Source organism: Carassius auratus, chromosome 41 (assembly GCF_003368295.1).
Source record: "Carassius auratus strain Wakin chromosome 41, ASM336829v1, whole genome shotgun sequence".
In the NCBI taxonomy this organism is placed as follows: Eukaryota; Metazoa; Chordata; class Actinopteri; order Cypriniformes; family Cyprinidae; genus Carassius; species Carassius auratus.
The window spans coordinates 22,996,564-23,016,680 of NC_039283.1; the positions used below are offsets into that span (position 1 = coordinate 22,996,564).

Consider the following 20,117-nt stretch of genomic DNA (forward strand, 5'->3'; position numbering starts at 1 on the left):
TGACTAGCAGGGTTAGCCGTGGTGAGGAAAAGCACAGGGTTCCTCCTGTGTTGATTTGAAAAGTCCGGACCTAGTCGTGGTGGTTTAAAAATAGCCATAGGGTGAGGGAAGCGTCCGGCTGAAAATGATGATTTAGCAGACAGCCTATTTTCAGGAAACACTCATCCAATGCTGTAAATAAACAGCCTAGCTTCCTACACAAACTGCCAAACTGGGTCCCGCAGGTTTTTTGTGTGTATGCATGTTTGTGTCTTTCTCTTTGTAATGCTTTCTCTCTGAAGGCACGTCTAATATGTCCAAAAATGAGTATTAATGCCCACATGGGAAAGGTGGAGAGAGGGTGTTTTTGGGAAGCAGAGGAAGTCACTCCAGGCTTTAGAGGATTTCCACCTCCTGAAGTTAACAGCCCTCCTACTCTGCCAGGCTTCTCCACCCTGATGGGCTTCCAGCCAGGACTTATGGGAGCCAAAGATATCAGACAGGAAACGGACAAAAAGATGGATTCACTTCATTCATGGCTTCACTGAATCTAAATATGATTGTCCTGCTTGCTTCCGCGTATCCACTTTTTATTTTTATGTAGTATTTTTTTTTTTTTTTGCACAGGATATGCACTATTAATTTCAAGATATGTCGACTGATCACAATTACAGGCCTGTCTGCTGTAGATTAATTCATATGATAGAATAAGCTATGAAGGCTTGTTTACAATCAAGTTTGTTCAGTCCATTTACTTCTGAAGATCAGTTGTAAGTTATCAAGCTCTTCAGTGTTTATAATCACACTTGCATGGAAATCCTTAAATGGATTGTTGGCCGTTTGTTAAACACACATGGTTAAATGCATGTTTACTTTGTGCGTTTTGCATTAGGTAGATAGACTCGGTAATTGCAAACTTGTTTGTGCAAAATAAAGACATATTTTCAGTTTCAGACAGCTGTTTTTCCCCTTGTCCGCTATGACAGATGGAGAGGGTGTCAGTGGTGGGGGTTGTGGGCAATGTTGAGGGTGTGTTTGATTTTCTCCTTGACTCAATCATGAGCCTCTCATTAAATGGAGTGAACGTAAATATTTGTGTCGTACAACACACGAGCACACCAACGAGCTCTCTCCATCACTACCTCGCTTTCCTTTTTTAATTGGAATTATGTGCAGAGGAAGGAGATAAAACGCACACTCTTTTTTCCCACAGTTTTGACATCCGAGAAAAAAGATGGAGAGAGAGAAAAGAAATGGCGAGAATATGCGCACCCATTTAAGGCGTATTTGTATTTATGGATTTAATTACGTGAAGCTTCCAAAACACTTCCAGCCAAAACCTCATATGCTTGATGTCTACACACAAACATGCGCTTTTTATCCTTTTTACCTTTTTGTCGAGCTCTTTATCAGGCCTGTTCCGGTTCTGGGTGTCACATTGTTAACAGGAATTGATCCCTGCATTCTTTAACTTGAAACCTCTTTCTCAGCCCACTTCCTGATGGCTGCTGTTTAGCTCTTTTGGTCAGTGACCTCAGGAATGCTCGCAGCGATCTCTCAAACTAGAAGTGTTCCTCTCTCTGGATCAAGAACAGTCTCCTAGAAATCCTTTTTCACACACATGCTCTGTTTTCTTAGGCTTGTGACATTTCTGCAGTCTTTGGAACATCTGGACGGCTTATTTCTCCACTCTAGAGATCTTTGTGCCTATTTTTCTCACTTCCATCTTTACAAGGAGGCTTAAAAGTGGATGTTCTATATGTGAGGTGTGTAAATGAACACATATGTCTGGCATATAGAGCTGTTAGCTTTAACTATTCGTGCCCTCTCCAAAACTCTGCATTCTGCCATCTGTGGTTCTAATGTCAGTCAGGCTTTGAGAAGTGTGTGTGTTTAGAGTTTAGAGAGGTTTATGGTGAGAATGCCTCCACAAAATTAAGACGCACTGCCTCAAATGTGCCTCAGATGTACCAAGGGTCTTTAAGAACCTCCACCCAGGCACGCATTGGCCGTTTGGAGCACCTGCAGTTGATTTGGCCCGCTGCCCTATAATCGTCTCGCCTCTTCCACACTCTCCTCAAACGGTTTCGAACAGAGTAATCAATGCGCGGGACTCGAGGAAGGAGCGGAAGCGGCTAGAAGCAGCAGTGAAATGTAACTAAATTACTGACCTGTTCAGGGCTTCAAGCGCAGGACAGTTTCATCTGTAAATAGCCTACGCTACAGTAGTTTTGTCTTTATTAACCTAGTTGAGTTGCTATTAAACTGATAGCACTAGTTAGGTGCACCCCATAATTATCATCAGTCAGAATACTGTGCTTAAGGACATCATTATTTTTTTTTTTTAAAGTTGCATTAATAAATTATAAGTGGGGAGGGAGCTAGAGCAGTCAGCAACACAAATAACAGCCTAATAATGCAATGTAGTGTGTTCAGTATTATGATTTTTCAATAAATGCCGCCTGCTAATTTTGACATTTAGGCACTTTAGAAAATGTGTTTTAATATATTTGTGCGAAATATAGGTTTGTTTTAAATCCAGGGTATTTAAATCATTTTAAGATAAATGACAATATTCTGTGCTAACAAATATTGCAAAGAGGTGGTTGTTTGGCAACTAGGACACAGTTCTGTTCACAAGAGTTAGAGCAGCTGGTGAAGAAGTGACAGGTCTAGAAAGAAAAAAAGGAAGAGACAGAGATATTGGGGAAATTTAGAAGAGGGAATGGGAAGCGAAGGTGCAGTCTTTAATTTTTTTTTTCACGGCCCCAGACTAAAGATTTATAACTTTTTATGAGATGACCATATAAATAATAGGTTTGTCTGTGGTTTTTAGAATTTGTTGTGGGTGTTTAGGGTGGGCTGGATGAGTGTGTTATTTCCCAGCCTGAAACTGTGTCCCAGTCCAGCCCTGCTTACGCCACTGCAGTTTTTATTACGATTTGCTGTAAAGGAAGTCATGGATCTTCTCTCTTGCTTGCTGCCAAATAATTGTTTGGTTAAAGAGCTGGGTGGAGAAATGGACCCTGCTGGAATAGTATCTGTGTTTCGAAACATCGTAACTGCTTTCTAACTAGTCTAAGCTGCCTATTAACTGGTTGACCAGGTCCCATATACTGTACATACAAACAAACAATTTTATATATTGACCACAAAGTATTTTTAACTTAATAATAATTTATTAATTTAAAAACATATAATTCGTTTATAAATCTTTTGACAGCCGTACTATTTTTAGAGGTCATGTTTTCTGTTTGTCTCAATCAAAACAAAATTTAAATGTCTCAAACTTGCCAAAAGGATTAGTAAAAACCTACAAACAATATTTTCAAAAATAATATAACTGTGTTTAACTTCTGAGGAACAAAAATTGTATCCATGATTATGCACAGATATAATACACCACTGGAATGAAATATGGTAAATAATAACAGAATGTTCATTCTTGGCTGAATTTTAAGCTGGATTTCCCAGCAGGGGTGAGGTCAGGCTGAATCCTTCTCTGTCCTGTTCCTGAGGAAATAGTTGACAAGCACGAGCCTTGAACAAAATGGCCGTTTCCTGTCTCCCCAGGCGCACATACAAACCCACACACAGACACAAACGGCTGTGCTCAAACATGCAGACTCCAGTGTCGCCACGATCAGCATGATAAGACAAACAACGGAGCGGTCTTGTTTTGACCCTTGAATTTTAAATCTGATAAATGTGTCTGATAATGTCTGATTAATGTCCGATAAAGAATTCTTCAGTTTTTGGCAAAAACACGAAGATATGTGTGTTATAATGTGTATAAATAACTTTCATCTCACTCTGTACATGTGTGTGTAGGATATGGCTTTGTGGATTTCGACAGTCCGGCGGCGGCACAGAAAGCTGTAGCATCCCTGAAGGCCAGTGGCGTGCAGGCACAGATGGCAAAGGTAACCTAGGCTTTTTTTGTTTGTTTGTTTCAGAAATGAATGAGGATACTGGGAATGTTGCTGCTATTTCTAATTATGGTGTTCCTGGTGGTGGCAGTGATTATAGGGAAGATGTTGATGATGGCGGCTGTAGTGGTAAACATCTGTGGAGGGTGAATATGTGTGATTATCTGGAAGTCTCGTGTAGCTCGATGTCCAGTGTGTGCATTCATAAAGCATCTATCCTCTAATATTCATAAGCTTGGAGGCTGTCAGGATGCAGATGGTTTGTGTATTTGAAATCCCATTTAAATGCACGCCTGTCAGAGCTCTCTGCAACTCAGCAGGCCTCGTATGAAACAGACAGGTCATCTTACAGAGAGGAGGAGAGGGAGGCGGGGAGTGAGAGAGAGAAAGACTGGGATTTCATTCATCCTTGCATATTTTCTGTGGTCCGGGTTATAGAATTGACCATTTTAATAAAGCTCAGTTGACAGCCTTTGTTGTATAATGTTGATTACAACAGAAAATTACTTTGACCTTAGTTTTTCTAAAAAAGGCAAAATTCTAAGTTAGTTCAACACATTTATGTTGACTGAGCTTAACTTTCATTGAACCCTCTGTTTTCCTAATCAGAAACTTAAAATTTTACCCAATATTGTATTTTAGGTATTTAATTTACACTACCATTCTGACATGTGGTGTATGACGGTAAGATTTATTTATTTATTTATTTAGAAAGAAAGAAAGAAAGAAAGAAAGAAAGAAAGAAAGAAAGAAAGAAAGAAAGAAAGAAAGAAAGAAAGAAATGTGTCTTATTTCTCAGAAGAGACATAAAATTATATGATTTTTATTTCAATTGAATTATGCTTTTTTGTTCTAATTCTATTCATCGAAAAAAAAAAACACCAGAAAAAAATGAATAAAGAAAAAAAAATATTCAAGCAACATTTTCAACATTGATAACAGTAAGAAATTATTCTTGAGCATCGAATCAGCATATTAGAATGATATTAGAATGATTTCTGAAGGATTTATGTGACACCGAAGACTGGAGTAATAGCTGATCAAAATTGATATCACAGGAATAAATTACATTAAACAATATTTTAAAATAGAAAACATTTGAAACTGAAACAATAATAAAAAATGTCTTGATTTTTTTTTAATAATATAATGATATATTATAATAATAACAAATGAATGCAGCTTTTGAGAGTCTAAGTGACTTCTTTTATAAACATAAAAATAATGTTTTACCGACCCCAAATAGTATTGTATTTATGTGCTTTTGAGAGTGTTGTGTTGTTAACTTACAAAAAATGTATGCTAGCGCCAAACTATTGACATCAATGAGTTAAGTCCAGTCAAACATATCTAAAAATACTTTTAAACTAAATACATTTCAAAAATTGCTGCACCATTGGCTATTGGTCTGTTTCTTGTTTTAAGCACAAACTTCACTCTATATATATGCTCAATTTACTTTCTCCATCTGAATATGAATTTTCCTGAAATAGCGGTGTAATCGAATCTTCCAAAGTTATTTCAAACAACATTTTCATTGTTCTGTGATGTTTTTGGTGGAATTCAAGAGGAACAGAGAACTGTTGAGTCCTTCCAGGGTGGAAGAAACATGAACTGTTATTTAGAAGAATTTACGCTATGGAAGACAGCCACATACATCTTTTTAACAAAGAGAGAAAGGCAATTAAAATAACTAAATTGCCTGACTTAAGGCTCATTAAATTAAACAGGAGTGCAATCGAAGAGTTTCCCTCTGCCCTATTAAACCCGTTTTCATTAAGAATTCTCTCTCTTCAACAGTGCCTGTGAGCTACAAGGCTAACCTCTTAAACTTATTTCACCAGTGTATCAAGCTTCTCCTGTGGTGGTTGCTGCTTATTGTGAAGAATGTCTACATGGTAGACCCATGTTTGTTGTAGAGGATATGAAAGGACATAGTTATGAGAATACAAGATGCAAACAAATCCATCTAGGGTTCATGTTCACATTGAGATATTCAGAGAGAATTGCAAATGTAATATTTCACGATGAAATGTAGTGTTGAAATATTTATTGGACAGAAACATACACATGAATGCCATAGAGTGATGTGAATTGAAATTGTATATGCTAATGTAAGAAACAGCTCCATATACAGTATAAATATGTGTGTGTGCGTGTGATGTCAGAACTGAGTTCAGTGAACGTTTGCTGTCGAGTTTTTGTAGGTTTTAAGAAATGATTTATTTGGGATTTCTTAACCTTATAATGTGGACGGTATTCAAACTTCCAGTCCTTTGTGCTCGTTTGTTGTCCTGTTCCTGCTCTGACAATCTTATTGTGTCTGATTTTCTCTTAATTAGCAAACAACATCTTACCACTTTAATGTTACCAGATTATAAAGTCTTTCCTGAAAAGTAAGTCTTTTATTTCTCAGGTTTAAACAAACAAAACCAGTTTGCATTAAGCAGGGAATTTGTTTGGCAGGAATGCGTTATAATCATGATGCTTTAATGAGGTGCTAGTATGGAATACTGTAATTGTGAGGAGATTAATTATTTATGAGGCGGTATTTATGTCAACTGTCACACATACGTTAACTGTATAATCGGAACAAGGGAGAAGTAGAGAAAATGTGTGCGTGTGTGAATTAGTTGCCTGCAGACATGTCCTTCACATCTGAACATCTCCACACACATGCCTGCTGGAGATGCTTGTTTGTGTGTGCATTCATGTGTGTGTGTGTGTGTGTGTGTGTGTGTGTGTGTGTGTGTGTGTGTGTGTGTGTGTGTGTGTGTGTGTGTGTGTTTCCAAACAGAGGACTTTGGTTTTGAGTTTCCACCATGTGTAAACTCATTTTTGCCAGAATCTTTCTACGTTGGCGAATATAATAGAATCATCATGTAAAATGTCAAATGTTCTCAGAGTCTTAGTTTGAGGGCTCTTTGTTTGAATGCTATTGGTGTGTCGTATCGTTTTCTCAAATTTCTTCTTTCCGTGATAGATAAGGTACAAATGAAAGAAAATAAATTCTAAAAAAAAAAAATACATTGTGCAGCCTACTTTGTCATTTAGACAGATTGCACCTGGACACCAGAAATCTGTGTTGTTTTTGTTATTTTGTATGTGTATAGCACAGTTTGGAAAGGATTAATATCTCTTAAAACAGAGAATGTCTGTGATTTCATATTCACATTTTAGGTTTCATGATCCAGGATTGGGATCACATCATAAAAACCCATTTAAATAAGAAAATGTTATACATGTAACTGATGTGCCCATTCTGAGAAGTTCTGGTGATCTGACTTTGCTTGTTAATTAAATTTTCTTGTTTACATCAGATGGGTTGACAGCAGTTCTTGAAACACCAATTTGACTGAGAAAGTTAGCAAAAATCCGCAATGAAGATCCAGCAAGAAATGTGTTCATTGTGAAAATAAATAATAATTGTGAAAATAATATACCATAATCACAGACATTCCTGTCTGGATGGGATTAGATTTCTCCTAGAGGATTTAGCATAAAAATTGCAGGTAATTTCCTTTTTATTTTGTGTGTGTGTGTGTGTGTGTGTGTGTGTGTGTGTGGTGTGTGAGAGAGAGAGAGAGAGAGGGAGGAAAACACAGATTTACTCAAATTAAAAAGTCCTGTTTGAATAGGGCATTTGTATGTTTAGTGTTTGCTGTCATACCATCAGTTTTTGCCACAGCTGCTCCAAAACAATCTGTACATTCCAGAATGTCCAAATTTACATTTTAACATTTAACATATACTATACATATATTGGCTTCCCACTGCTTCGGGTGAGTGTTCACGGTGTGTGTGTGTGTGTGTGTGTTCACAACTCACTGCTATGTGTGAACAATTGGATGGGTTAAATTAGTTTAAGGAAATGACCTAGTCAATTTTTTGCCATTTTTAAAGATTGTAATGGACCCAGTGGATCAAGTTTGGCAGCTCTTTTTTCCAGAGAAAAATGTAGATAGTGAAGGTTCTGGAAAGCAGATTTGTACCTTGTTGTGATGGAACTGACCGCCGTGGAATGGAGAGAACATAGGAGTGCTGTTTCAGCCGTTATCCTGAGGGCCAGCGTCAAAGCTTTGAATATGTAAATTCAAGACTAGACTCGAGGTGTTGTGTGATGAGGCTATAAAAATGAAAACTAAAATTCACTCTGGAGTCATATCAATACTTGAAAACGTTAGCCATTAGCATTTTGAAATGTAATGTTAGTAATATTTTATTGATACCATGCTCATCTTTCTGTAATTTAACAGCTTTTGATGGCCAGACATGTTTAAATGTCCTCATTAGCATTACATTATGTAACTGTTGGATTAAACTAGTCTGTCTGAACGTGTGTGTGTGTGTGTGTAAGTCCAGTTGGTCCTGGGCTTTTTATGAGCAGCAGCAAAGTGGTAATATTACAGGTTTTGCTACACCTTTGGCTTCCATTATGAATTCTTTCCCCCGGCCGTCTGAATAAGTGTGTGTGAACACTCAGATAATATTGTGAGGTTGTGAGTGTGTGCGCAAGTGAAGGTCTTTTCCTTTTATGTCTGCATTGAGATTTGCATTGTGCGCACAAGTGTGTATTTACATGTCTCTGCGAACTGTAATTGTATTACCTTCATGACTTAGTAGCATTGCTTTCTTGAACCATATTCTCATGTTTAAAAATGGTTTTATTTTTTAATATAGCCGTATAGCAGGAGGTAGAAAAATTCCCTCAGGGTAACATTCAAGGGGAAGTGTGGAAAATGCTCTCATTCTTCCCCGTTCTCAATTTTGCGCATGTCATGGCGTTCCGGTAGCGCTAAATGAGGGTGAATAATTGCTTCTTATAGAAGAGGGCCTTTCCATCCTTTTCATTCATCCTGAAAAGTTGGACGGAAAAGCATTCCCTGCAGTAGAAAGTACTCGTAATAACCTAACCAAGGTCATGTTGGTAATTAGAGTGTATGTGTGTGTGTGTGTGTGTGTGTGTGTGTGTGTGTGTGTGTGTGTGCACTTGTTTGCCAGTCCCCATCACACCTTAAGCCCAGACATGAATTACGCTGTGGGAGTCTGAGCTGCACCTGTCGCAAAGATTCCTACTGCTGGGTGACTGGCAGGTCTTCACACACACACACACGCACACACACACATACACAGAGAGTGTGTGAGTGTTAGAAAACCTTGGATCCCTCTAGTTTAGCTGAATTGTCTGAATCCAGCTTTTTCCAAAGTTTTATTTTTAACCCATCGACTATTTAAAAAAAAAAAAAAAAGTGGTGCTAATCAAGGAAAAAAAAACACCGCCATGATGCCAGGTTAGGTATTGTGGGGGTTACTTTTGTGTATGACTTTATTCTTTCAGACGAATGCAATCTGAGTTATATAAATAAAAATACCCTGGCTCTTCCAAGCTTTATAATGGCAGTGGGTAGTGGTCCAGATATTGAATCAAAATCAACTTTGTCCTCCCACGATAAAAGTGCTCCAATTCTAAGTCATTACTGTTTATGTAGTTTGCTGTGGGAATGCTTTTTTATTTGTTACCATTTACCGTTCTCAGGGGATGAAGAACGCTAAGCCAAAGACAAAGAAGAAGTCTTTATACAAGTTAAATACCTTTTGTAGTTGCTTAACAAAGCATAGCACAGAACTTCCTAACTGTTCCTAATTGCTCTTAGTTCAAGTCACTCAGCCAGGCCAAAAACTGACGAGAAGAGAAATATAATGTTCCTTGTCTCCCAAAGTGTACATACTTTATGTATAATAAAGGCAAACCACTGAAATCCAACACCGTGTCGTGTTTAAAAATCCAACCACCATTGCCTCAAGATTATTCTTCTCGTTTTGGAGCTGGATAGAGTGGGGGAAGAAAGAGAAAGGAAAGATGTGATTGCTCTTTGTCTTCCACCATTGACATCAAATTCCCATTCCCTAAATGTTCTGTGAAGTGTGTTTCCCTCTCCATGGGCTCACCGTCTCTGTGTGTGTGGTGTGTGTTGTGTTGTTGCCGTTCGGTTTTGGTGCGGGCCCACGGTGATTGAAAACAGATGCCTTGTTTTTGTGTAGTTGTCTCGCCGGGGAAAGTAATGGACAAAGCAGAACACAGGACAGCGAAAGCATAAACGAGATCTATTGCGACACAATGAAATGGGCTCGGGAAGCAATAAGCACCAGGCGCGTTCTGGTAATATAAAATGGTGGCTTCTCACTCCTTTTCACTCACAGATGATTTGTATAACATAATGCGCCTTCATTTTGCCGATACTGCATTGAGAAAAAAATCAGGCATGCCAGTAGAGTCCAAAATGAAATTGAGCCATGAAGGCATGAATGTCTTGTTCTCGGGGTTATGTAGTTCAAAGCTTTACTCACTTATAACGGGTTATCTGGGATTTCGACTCTGTGTTTCATAGAAACTCTCCCTGTTTCATTAGTTTTTATTTTTAACCTTTTTTTTTTTTATCAAACCATAATGATCGCTTTCTCAGTTTTTAAAGACAAGTGAAGAATACAATGTTGTAAGTTTTTAAAATGTTTTTCTTTTCATTTAAAACACAAATTTGGCCAGAACTGAGACTGGTTCCCCTTAAAAAAAAAAAAAAAAAAAACAACAGCTGCATGACGTCCGTGTATGGTAGTATTCCAGTCCAAACACAGCCAGAAATGAGGAGGAGGATGAGGGAGTGGTGTGGCCTTAAAAATGCACGCAAACAAAAGGAAGACGGCCAAGCTGGCCCAATTGAATTATGGGTGATGTAGTCAGAATGTTAGTATCTCTGAGCCTCTATCAGCCTCTCACCAATCTCATTATCCGTGCATTAGCAGCTGTGTGAGGAAGGAAAAGGGCTTTTAGTGGGAGCGCTCAGGAGCTGGAGGGCTGGGATACAGACAGAAAGTGAAAAGAAAGCTGAGCGCTCAAGGAGTTGCAGTTGTTGTTGTTTATAATGATGCTAATGTGCATTTTCAAGATGCATGTGCATGCAAGCTCTATTCTCTAAGACCAGAGGAAAGGTGTAGTACACATGCTTCAAATAATTCGCCAAAACTCAGACGGCTGTGCTCCATTTATTCCACTGATCAAACAAGAAACACATCCCTCCAGCATTTTGTACTAGAAACACCATCACAAATATTAGCACTTGAAACACCATCACAAATGAAAGGACTTGAGAGAGAGAGAGAGAGAGAGAGAGAGAGTGGAAAGCACACAGACAGACACATCCGGATGCCCTTGTCATACACATGCAGCCCCGTTTCACTCCAGTGCTGTTGTTATTCCTCACTAGTGCCTGAGATCTGTCTACATATCTCCGCCATCTCGGGCAGTGAGTTGTACTAACAGCTGATATGGCCGCTGATGTTCTCGTCCATTACGGAGACGTGTCGTTCTCATGGGAACTCGATCTGACTGTCATTTCCACAGCAAATAAATCTTCCACTTCCTTCAACACTCTTATAATTACTCCATCTGCTTAATAGTCGATTCTCAAGCGCTGCTTGGGATGTGAGAATTATCAGAAAATGTGTCACACAGATATTTTTTCCCTTTTTTTCCCCAAAAGTTCTTTCGAGACTGACTTTGTTTTTGTTTTTTGTTTTCATATTTTTTGGTGGCTTAGTTAAATTTTTTATGGCATAGTCAAAGTGCTTTTAGGCAATAAACAAAATCATTAAAATTTGTATTAGAAATATGAATTTGTTTAATATATGTATAAGTTTCATGTTATTAAATATATTTATGATGTTTATGATGTAACAATATGTAATATACTTTATTTGTTATATACTGTATATTATGAAGCATCACAAATGTAATCCTTTTTCATTTTTAATAAAAAGTTTATTTTTTTGTTTTGTTATAAAAATATTTATGGTTATAATATGACATATGTAATATATATGATGTGTAATACATTTACATTTTTATTAAGCATAACTTTTTCCCTTTTTCATATAAAAGGTATTTAACTTATTTATATATTTTGCACCAAAGTCAAAGTATCTTTGTTCAGTTTTCAAATTATTTGTAGTTATAAGAATATTTAAATTTTATTCTTAATTAATATTTAAATTGCATATTAACATTGATGTTAATCTTTTATTATTTATATTTATTTAAATTTTAATTTGTATAGAGATCATGCTGTAAATAAGACTATAAAGTGGAGATATGTTAGGCTTACTCGATGTGAGTAATATTTTGGCACACTACATGATACAGTGTCACAATGACCTTGTGATTGGTGCACTTTTCATCATCATTACACGTGTCTTCTAAAACACACCCTGATTTTTGGGAATTTGTTTGAAGGGACTAAAGGAAGTCAAAGGCGTTGGAGGACCATGAGTGGTTATCATTCCGTATGGGATTGAGTTGTGCATACAGCTGCTACTGGCAGAACAGCATGTTCCTTGGGCTGAGAAGACAGAGAGTTAGAGAAAAAAACCGACTGAGAAAAAGAGAATGCAAGAGAAGGGAGTTCCTGAGTAGTCTGGAAGATTTAACTATGTCACATAACCAGACTGACCCTACTTCCTGTCTGTTGCTCAGACAGTGAGAGCACTGGACATCTCATGTAAATGTCTGCTTTGATGAGCTAACTCAGAAAGACGGTCAGCATCTGTGTGTGCGTCACTTGTTTCTTACCCTTGTTGGTGCTTGCAAGCTTTTCCTCGGTCTATGCCAGCGCTAGAGCAGAATCTTAGCCGAGAATCAAAATCGATTGGCTCCAAAGAGCAGCTCACTCTAAACAAAGACAAATGAATGATCCTCACTTCCTCTTACTCCGCCTCTCAAAAAAATCTTGCCGCCTGCAATGTTCGCCCTCGGGATGTACACCACAAGAGGAACTTATGTTGACCTGTTATTGAGCTGTAAAACTATTTAAAACATACAAACAATAGACCTGATTTCTTGACATGCCATAAATCAAAGTTATATAATTCATAAAAATCTCCCGCTGGATGAGCAAGCCAGCTGCAAGAAGGCCAGCATTGAGAGATTAATGCCTCTCTTTACATTTGATCCAGCTCTCATAAATGCAAAAATAACACAGGGGTTTACAAACCTGAGGCGCAGACATTGCTGATCATGTTGATATGAGTGAATGATTGATGGATAGTGGGAATGATGAAGTCTGAGAGAATATTCTCTGAAAAATCTCGGCCAAGAACATACACCAATGTGGCACTGACCCAGCCGTCATGGGCGCGGTATGGGCAGCTACGTCAGAATGGGCTCTATATGTGCCAAAACACAGCTGTCTTGGACCCAGATGTCAAGTAAAGACGACCTCATCACAGAGACTTAAACTGCAGCTGCTGTTGTAATGTCAGGCAGATATGAGCTCACTCAAGCGCTCGCCAGTTAACTATAGTTACGGACTGACAGAACGCTGGAGAACCATTTGTGATGCATCATAGAACTGTAAGTACAACTGATCCATCAAAAACAGTTTGATAATGTTATAGACAGAACTGTGCTGCCTCCATTGTCCTATTCTACAGATATACTGCACTCCATGCTAATTACAACATGCTAATAGCTGAAAGAAACTCTCAGAAAAACAGCATTACGATTTAAACGGATACTCCACCCCGAAAATGAACAATTTGTCATTAATTACTTACCACCATGTCGTTCCAAATCCGTAAAAGCTTTGTTCGTCTTCAAAACACAAGTTAAAATATTATTGCTGAAAACTGGGAGGCTTGTGACTGTCCCATTGACTGCCAAGTAAGTCAAACTGTCAAGCTTCACATCACTCAAACCGCCTACGCTCTTCTGTGTCAGCCGCGCCACAAGGATTCGCTGTTTTCTTTCAAATCAAAGCATAAATGCTCTTAGAAACAGCACAGTTTTTATCCAAAATATATTCAATTAGAATCTAAAAGAGAATTTCAGTTCTGAATGGTGCAACAACACTTGGCCTTATATCTTCTGTTGTGGTCCATGTAAAAAAGAAAGTCATACAGGTTTGGAATGACATGAGGGTGAGCAAATGATCATTTTCATTTTTTAACTAATCATTAAAGCTGCAGTTGGTAACTTTTGACGCTCTAGCGGTTAATAAACAGAACTGCTTGCTTCTTGCGGAAGAACATTGTAGCCGGAACTACTTCTCTCTGTTTATGTCTATGAAGAATCACAGAGGTACTGGGTTACTCCGCCGCGGTATCCCCGAAGCAATCTAAAATAGTCTGAATATAAACACTTATTATAGGCACACCCTAGTGATTCAGGACAAGCTAAAAACACGGTTTAGAAAATGGATTCATGGTGTACTCGCTTATTATATACATTTTTCTACATTTTGAACACAAAGAAAGTTACAGACCGCAGCTCTGATTGGTTGTTTCTTACCGGGAGCGGTCCGTAACTGCAAATGGCAATAGGACCACTGGGAGGAGCCAGAGGAGCTTGATTTTTTCACGGATTGTCTGTCTCATGTTGTACTGTCAGGACATAATGACAGGTTTAACAAATATGTAAAAAATATATTTTTACAAAAGTTACCTACTGCAGCTTTAAGATGAAGATTCTTTGAGGTGTGATAGGCTTTGTTGGGCAATATTACAGGCTTTGGTTCACATGAGCTCAGTGTATTTTTGTTAAGAGTCAGTGTGTTTATGACAGAGCAAACATTAGATCGTTCGGCCCTGTGATGGTCATTATGTCTGTAGTGTAATGGCCCTACTGGAGTAAGTCTCATTATACTAACAAATAAATTCAGCACATTAAGGCTCTTAAATACCCTTGTATGTGAAAATGAGACTGTAATGTTATGGCCATCTGATTCATTCCATTATGAGACATTATTTGTTTGCGTCTTGTATTTTGACTAAATTCCCCATTAGAATATCTCTCTCTTTTTTTGCTTTTTAATTAAGTTTAGGCAGTGTGTTAAATGAGCTGTAGCAGTTAAGCGCTTTCCCATGCCTTACTAGAATAAACTGTTCAGATCAAGCAAGACACATATCTTTTTATACCCGTCATCTGTGAATAATGACCACATTGGCCTTGCTATATATTATTTTCTAAAATGATGTGGTGGTTTGACCTGGCTTTTAAAAATGAAAGATTGTTACATTCCTTAAAAATAATATGATTTAAAATTGTATTTCTTTAACATTTTACGAAAAAAAAAAATTAAGTTATTGGTGTTGTAATACAGCTGGTCTCAGGTAAAAATGTAGCAGACAGATTTTTGTTTATACTGTTTCTGGCTGGATTTCAGCATCAGATATTTGGAACGTATGCAGACAACAGGAAGGAGATGTTTATGCTCTTCTGCTGTTTCGAGACAACAGTCTGGCAAACCGCTCGCTGTAAACAAGGAAGTTATGTCACCTGCCTTCTGGGTATCATTGTGCAGACAATGTGTAAAAGTTATCGGGCTCAAAAGCTTTACCAAATGAGATTGTCATGACAAAGTTGAAAATGACTTTTACAGACAAGGTGTATAAGTGATTCTATTACACTAGTGTCAATTAAAGAAAAATTCTACGTTCAGTGTGTTGATTATCACAAAAGAGCAAAACTTAAGGTTATGGCGAGCCATAACAGGAATTAAAACCAGACATGTAAAGCTAATCATTTTATAAAAGCACTTGCACTTTACAATAAGGTTCCATTTGTTAACTTAACAAAATTAGTTAACATTAACAATGAAAAATATTTCTAAAGCATTTATGAATCTTAGTTAATGTTAATTTTGACAATTACAAATACATTACTAAAATCACAATAACTAAAAAAATATCAATTTACAAAGATTAATAAATACTGTAACAAAATACATTACTCATTGTTAATGTTAACTAATGGGGCCTTAATGTAAAGCATTGGCAATTATTTGAGCAGTTTATCATCATTTTTATGGCTGTTTTAATGTTTTAGCCATTAATATGTCATGACAACACACACGTAAAATTTATTTGGCTTAAACAAAAAATATTGTTTATTAAAGGGCAACAAAAAAACAATTTTATTTTCAATTATTTTCTAAGTCATTTTTATTGTCAGTTGAGCATACAGTCTAATGCCTGGGTTAAGCTTTAAATGTATTGTGAAAAATAGCTGCTTGAGACCAATAGCCCTACGTTCAAGATAAGATACAGGCCGTCACTCTCTCGTTTTTTCCCCCTGTAATCTCTTCTCTCCGTGCCATTTTCACCCTCAGTCTTCACAGTAAGAGCTGTAAGTGTCAACATTTTTTAGCACTGCCTATTTGATCACTCGCCAGTGTGTGTGTGTCGCCGCTGGTGACATGGTTCAGTGGCATCAGTGTGATCCCTCACTGCCTCTCAGAGTGCCTGTCCTATCCTTTATCATTTTCTATTGCCGCTAAATCCGAGGTCATGACAGATAAGCCTCCAGGTGGTGGTACACAAAGTGTGTTTAGGTAGGTTTGTGTGTGTGTAGCTTACCCAAAAAAAAAAAAAAACACTCTATCAGTCCTACAATAATTGAGAAATATCAGAGCACTCTTGTCAAAATTTAGATTTAAATGGCAACAAGCGTCCGCTTGTGTTTAGTCATCAAACACAGAGTCCCTGACTGAAAGCGGACATATTAGTGTAACTCCACAGATCGGCCACAGGAGTGTTCTTCTCTTTCATTTGATTGGGATCATCTGTGGAGTGTTGAGGAAGAGGTGTTTTGGGGAGGCCTGAGGCCCGACTGTGCTGATTGGTTGATGGTGGGAGGATTTACGGGAAGAAGCTAGAGTTGTTGATCAAAGAGTGAGGGTTGAAATGGACAAACTGACACAGAGGGAGAGAGGAAGAAGAAAAAAAGTGATCAGCATGCTCAAATCAATGGGAAAGGGTGGTGTCATCCACTCAGTCCTGGGATCTGGAAGGTGGATAGTTCGATCCTTATAGGAAGAAGGCCAACTGAGGGGCTGTTCACATATCGTGCCTAAAAACGCGTGGAAAACGCTCCTCTTTTTTCCTTCTTTCCAAAGCGCTCGGGCAGAAGCGCTCCTGAGGCGTCTGCCTTTGCTAAGCAACAATGACGTGCTCTCTCAATGAAGACGCCGAAATTTCAGCAAAGGACAAAATGAATTTGCAGCTCTAAAAATCGCTCGCAGTGGCTCTGCTACTAAATTTATTTCAAAATGGCAATCCATATTCAGCTATGAACAGCTGTTCCTTCATCTCGGCTGAGTTTTCAACGTTGTTACGGGAAAGGATGACGCTGATTGGTTAGTTCTTGTCACATGACCCGCGGTGCGCTTGCGGCATACTGAAAAGTTGAGATGTTTTTAACTCCATGCGTTGCGGACGCGCCTGGAAAAAACGGGCGCGTCACACCGCGTGCGCGTCGCAACCGCGTCGTTTCCATTATGAGCGTGCATGCCGCGCGGCTACATTAGAAATTACTGACTTGCGCGCGCAAAAGACGCGATATGTGAACGAGACCGCCTCAGTTACCATTCATTTCAATCACTTCCATGTAATATAAGCAAGCAGTGACTTGAGACTGTCATTCAATTTGGAACAGCATGATTACAGTGAGTGAATGATTATAGATATATTTCCATTTTTGGGTGAACTAACTCTTTAAGGCATGAAACATTCCTCTGAGCCACATTACCTCTCTTCCAGAGCAATTGTCTCTGTATTGTCCCTTCTGTGTTGACATTGTGGGGAAAGTCATGGTAATAAATCAGTCTTGCTTTAGTGGCGATAAATAAAGATTCGGCTCTGTTCATCTGTAATTTCTTACAGCCTCTCTGTGGTAACAGGGCCGGCGTTCCCCTGAGACTCGGCAATTGCTGTTAGGTTTTGTGATTAGGTTTTGCTGTAACATGTTGTGGTTCAGTGGTCAGTGCTGGAGTGGGTGCTATCAGATCCCTGGTGACTCTTCAGCTGTCTCTTGGAGGTATGCTTTTTAAATGCTTTCTCCACAAAAATGTCCACAAATAATTTACAGAATACACATTAAATTATTAGTAAATCTCTATTGGTCAGTTACAAAAGCTACTAATTAATTGAATTTTTTATTTTTATTTTTAATATGCACTACCGTTCAGTTTGGGGTTAGTAAAATGTACTGTAGCTCACCAAGGCAGTATATGTATAAGACAGTATATGTATAAGATTGTTATATATATATATCATGTCTATATATATCATGTCTCTGCCAGTGAAGGTGTCTTGTGTGTATATATATATATATATATATATATATATATATATATATATATATATATAAACAATTTTTATTGTCACTTTTGATCAATTTAATGCATCATTGCTGAATAAAAAGTATTCATATCTTAATAATCTCTTGCACCCCTATGCTGTTGATGTGAAAAAAGGAAACTGAAAGATTCCAGCTCTGTGTTTGTGAGGTCCCGTGACACCTCTGTGATCACTAGTACCCTCAACGCTATTTTGGGTTGAAAGACAGAATGCTTTTGGCAAGTTTTTGATTTGGTCTTTAAAGCAGACCTCCATTTGTCCTTGAGCTGCAAGCGAAGTTGGAGACAGAGCGGAGGCATGCGGACATCATGTCTCTGCCAGTGAAGGTGTCTAGTGGTGTACTGTGCACTGGGTGGGTGGGAGATGGTGGGGGTTGTTTCGGGCTTTCAGTCATTTTACATGTTTTTCAAGACAAGCCGAGGATCATTGAATTCACACACTCTCACAGCTTTCCTTCTCTCATCCCACCAACCCGCCGCTGCTGAGATAAAACTGGCCTGTTAAGCTCAGATCAATGTGTCTGTGAGTATGCGTGAGCTCGCATCTGCGCCCATTTGTGTCAATCTGAGGGAGAATGCATTAACATTTATAACTTGTGATGGTGGCCTTGATAGTGAGACAGAGCTGACACACACACTAATCCCCGCTGGCCTCTCGGCACACTGCGCTGTCACACACACACCCCCATTAGCATGGCGGCTAACCGCTCCTCTGCATCCATTAGAATAAATGTGTGTTAATGGATATGCTTCAACTGCTAGTGGCTGATTAGAATAAATGTGCTTCATACAAAGCTGAAGGAGATGAACGTTCACACCCCAGCTTTAACCTGACACACCTGAAACCACCCACAGAGGACCAGCTAAACTCATCCTTAAGATGCTGGCACATGACACTGGAAGCATCCAACATTTCTTGGACACACTAGGGCTTATGTTTAAAAAATATATATATATTTAATATAATAATAATAATAGTAATAATAATAATAATAATAATAATAATAACGTTTTTTATTTAATTTTATTAAATTTTATTTAAAGGGGGGGTGAAATGCTCATTTTCACTCAATATCCTGTTAATCTTGAGTACCTATAGAGTAGTACTGCATCCTTCATAACTCCAAAAAGTCTTTATTTTTATTATATTTATAAGAGAAAGATAGTCTATACCGATTTTTCCCGGAAAAACACGAGCGTCTAGAGGCGTGACGTGTGGGCGGAGCTAAAGAATCACGAGCGCGAGTAGGCTTTTGAGTTGAGAGCATGTGGAAGCTGTGACACAGATCCAGAGGCTGAAATTTAACAAGAGCAGCATCAGCAAAGGCGGTATGCTATGTGGTATGTACTGAAACTGTATATATTTGCTTAGCGGTTTTGGAAAATGACTAAGACTGGAAAGTGCAGTTTGATGACAACATCGCATGTTGTTTACTTGATGTGCTTACGGGCTGATAGCTAAGTTAACAACACATAGATATTTGAAGCAGTTTTACTCACCGAATGCGGTTCCAACACACGATCGTGACCCTTTTCCGTTGGGACTGCATTATCCTTAAGAAATAAACGACGTGCAATCCGAAATGCAGGGAACAAACAAAAACACTTGCACAACTCCGTTGATGCTCTGTAAAAATAAACTCAATCCACTGGTCCCTTAATGCTGTTTCTCTTTTGGTAATCTGTGCAGGGTTGTCTTGCCCTGGCAACCAAAAACACACTTCTTTTGTGACTTTTCGCGACGCTCTCGCTCTGATCAGGCTGTGCTCAGCCTCTCAGTGCTCTGCTATACGGGAGCGCGCGCTCTTCCGGCAGAAGAGCGCGCACTTAGGACCCATATAAGGAAATTCCGCTCCATCTAACGTCACACAGAGCCATACTCGCAAAAACTTTCCGAAACTTGTGACAAACCGGAAGGAGTATTTTTGGAACAATACTCCTTCAAACATACAACTTAATTTTTGAAACTTTGTCCATGTTTAGCATGGGAATCCAACTCTTTAACAGTGTAAAAAACTCAGTA

The 20,117-nt window shown here is 38.4% G+C and overlaps 1 protein-coding gene across 1 annotated transcript in view; it reads left to right on the plus strand.

Annotated features, from left to right (window-relative positions):
* Positions 1-20,117, plus strand: part of LOC113059310 (RNA-binding motif, single-stranded-interacting protein 3) — a 142,724-nt gene that overhangs the window by 62,562 nt on the left and 60,045 nt on the right. Inside the window, exon 4 of the mRNA XM_026227713.1 lies at positions 3,811-3,902. Within this exon, the coding sequence (XP_026083498.1) occupies positions 3,811-3,902 (92 nt within the window). The remainder of the gene's footprint in view (positions 1-3,810; positions 3,903-20,117) is intronic.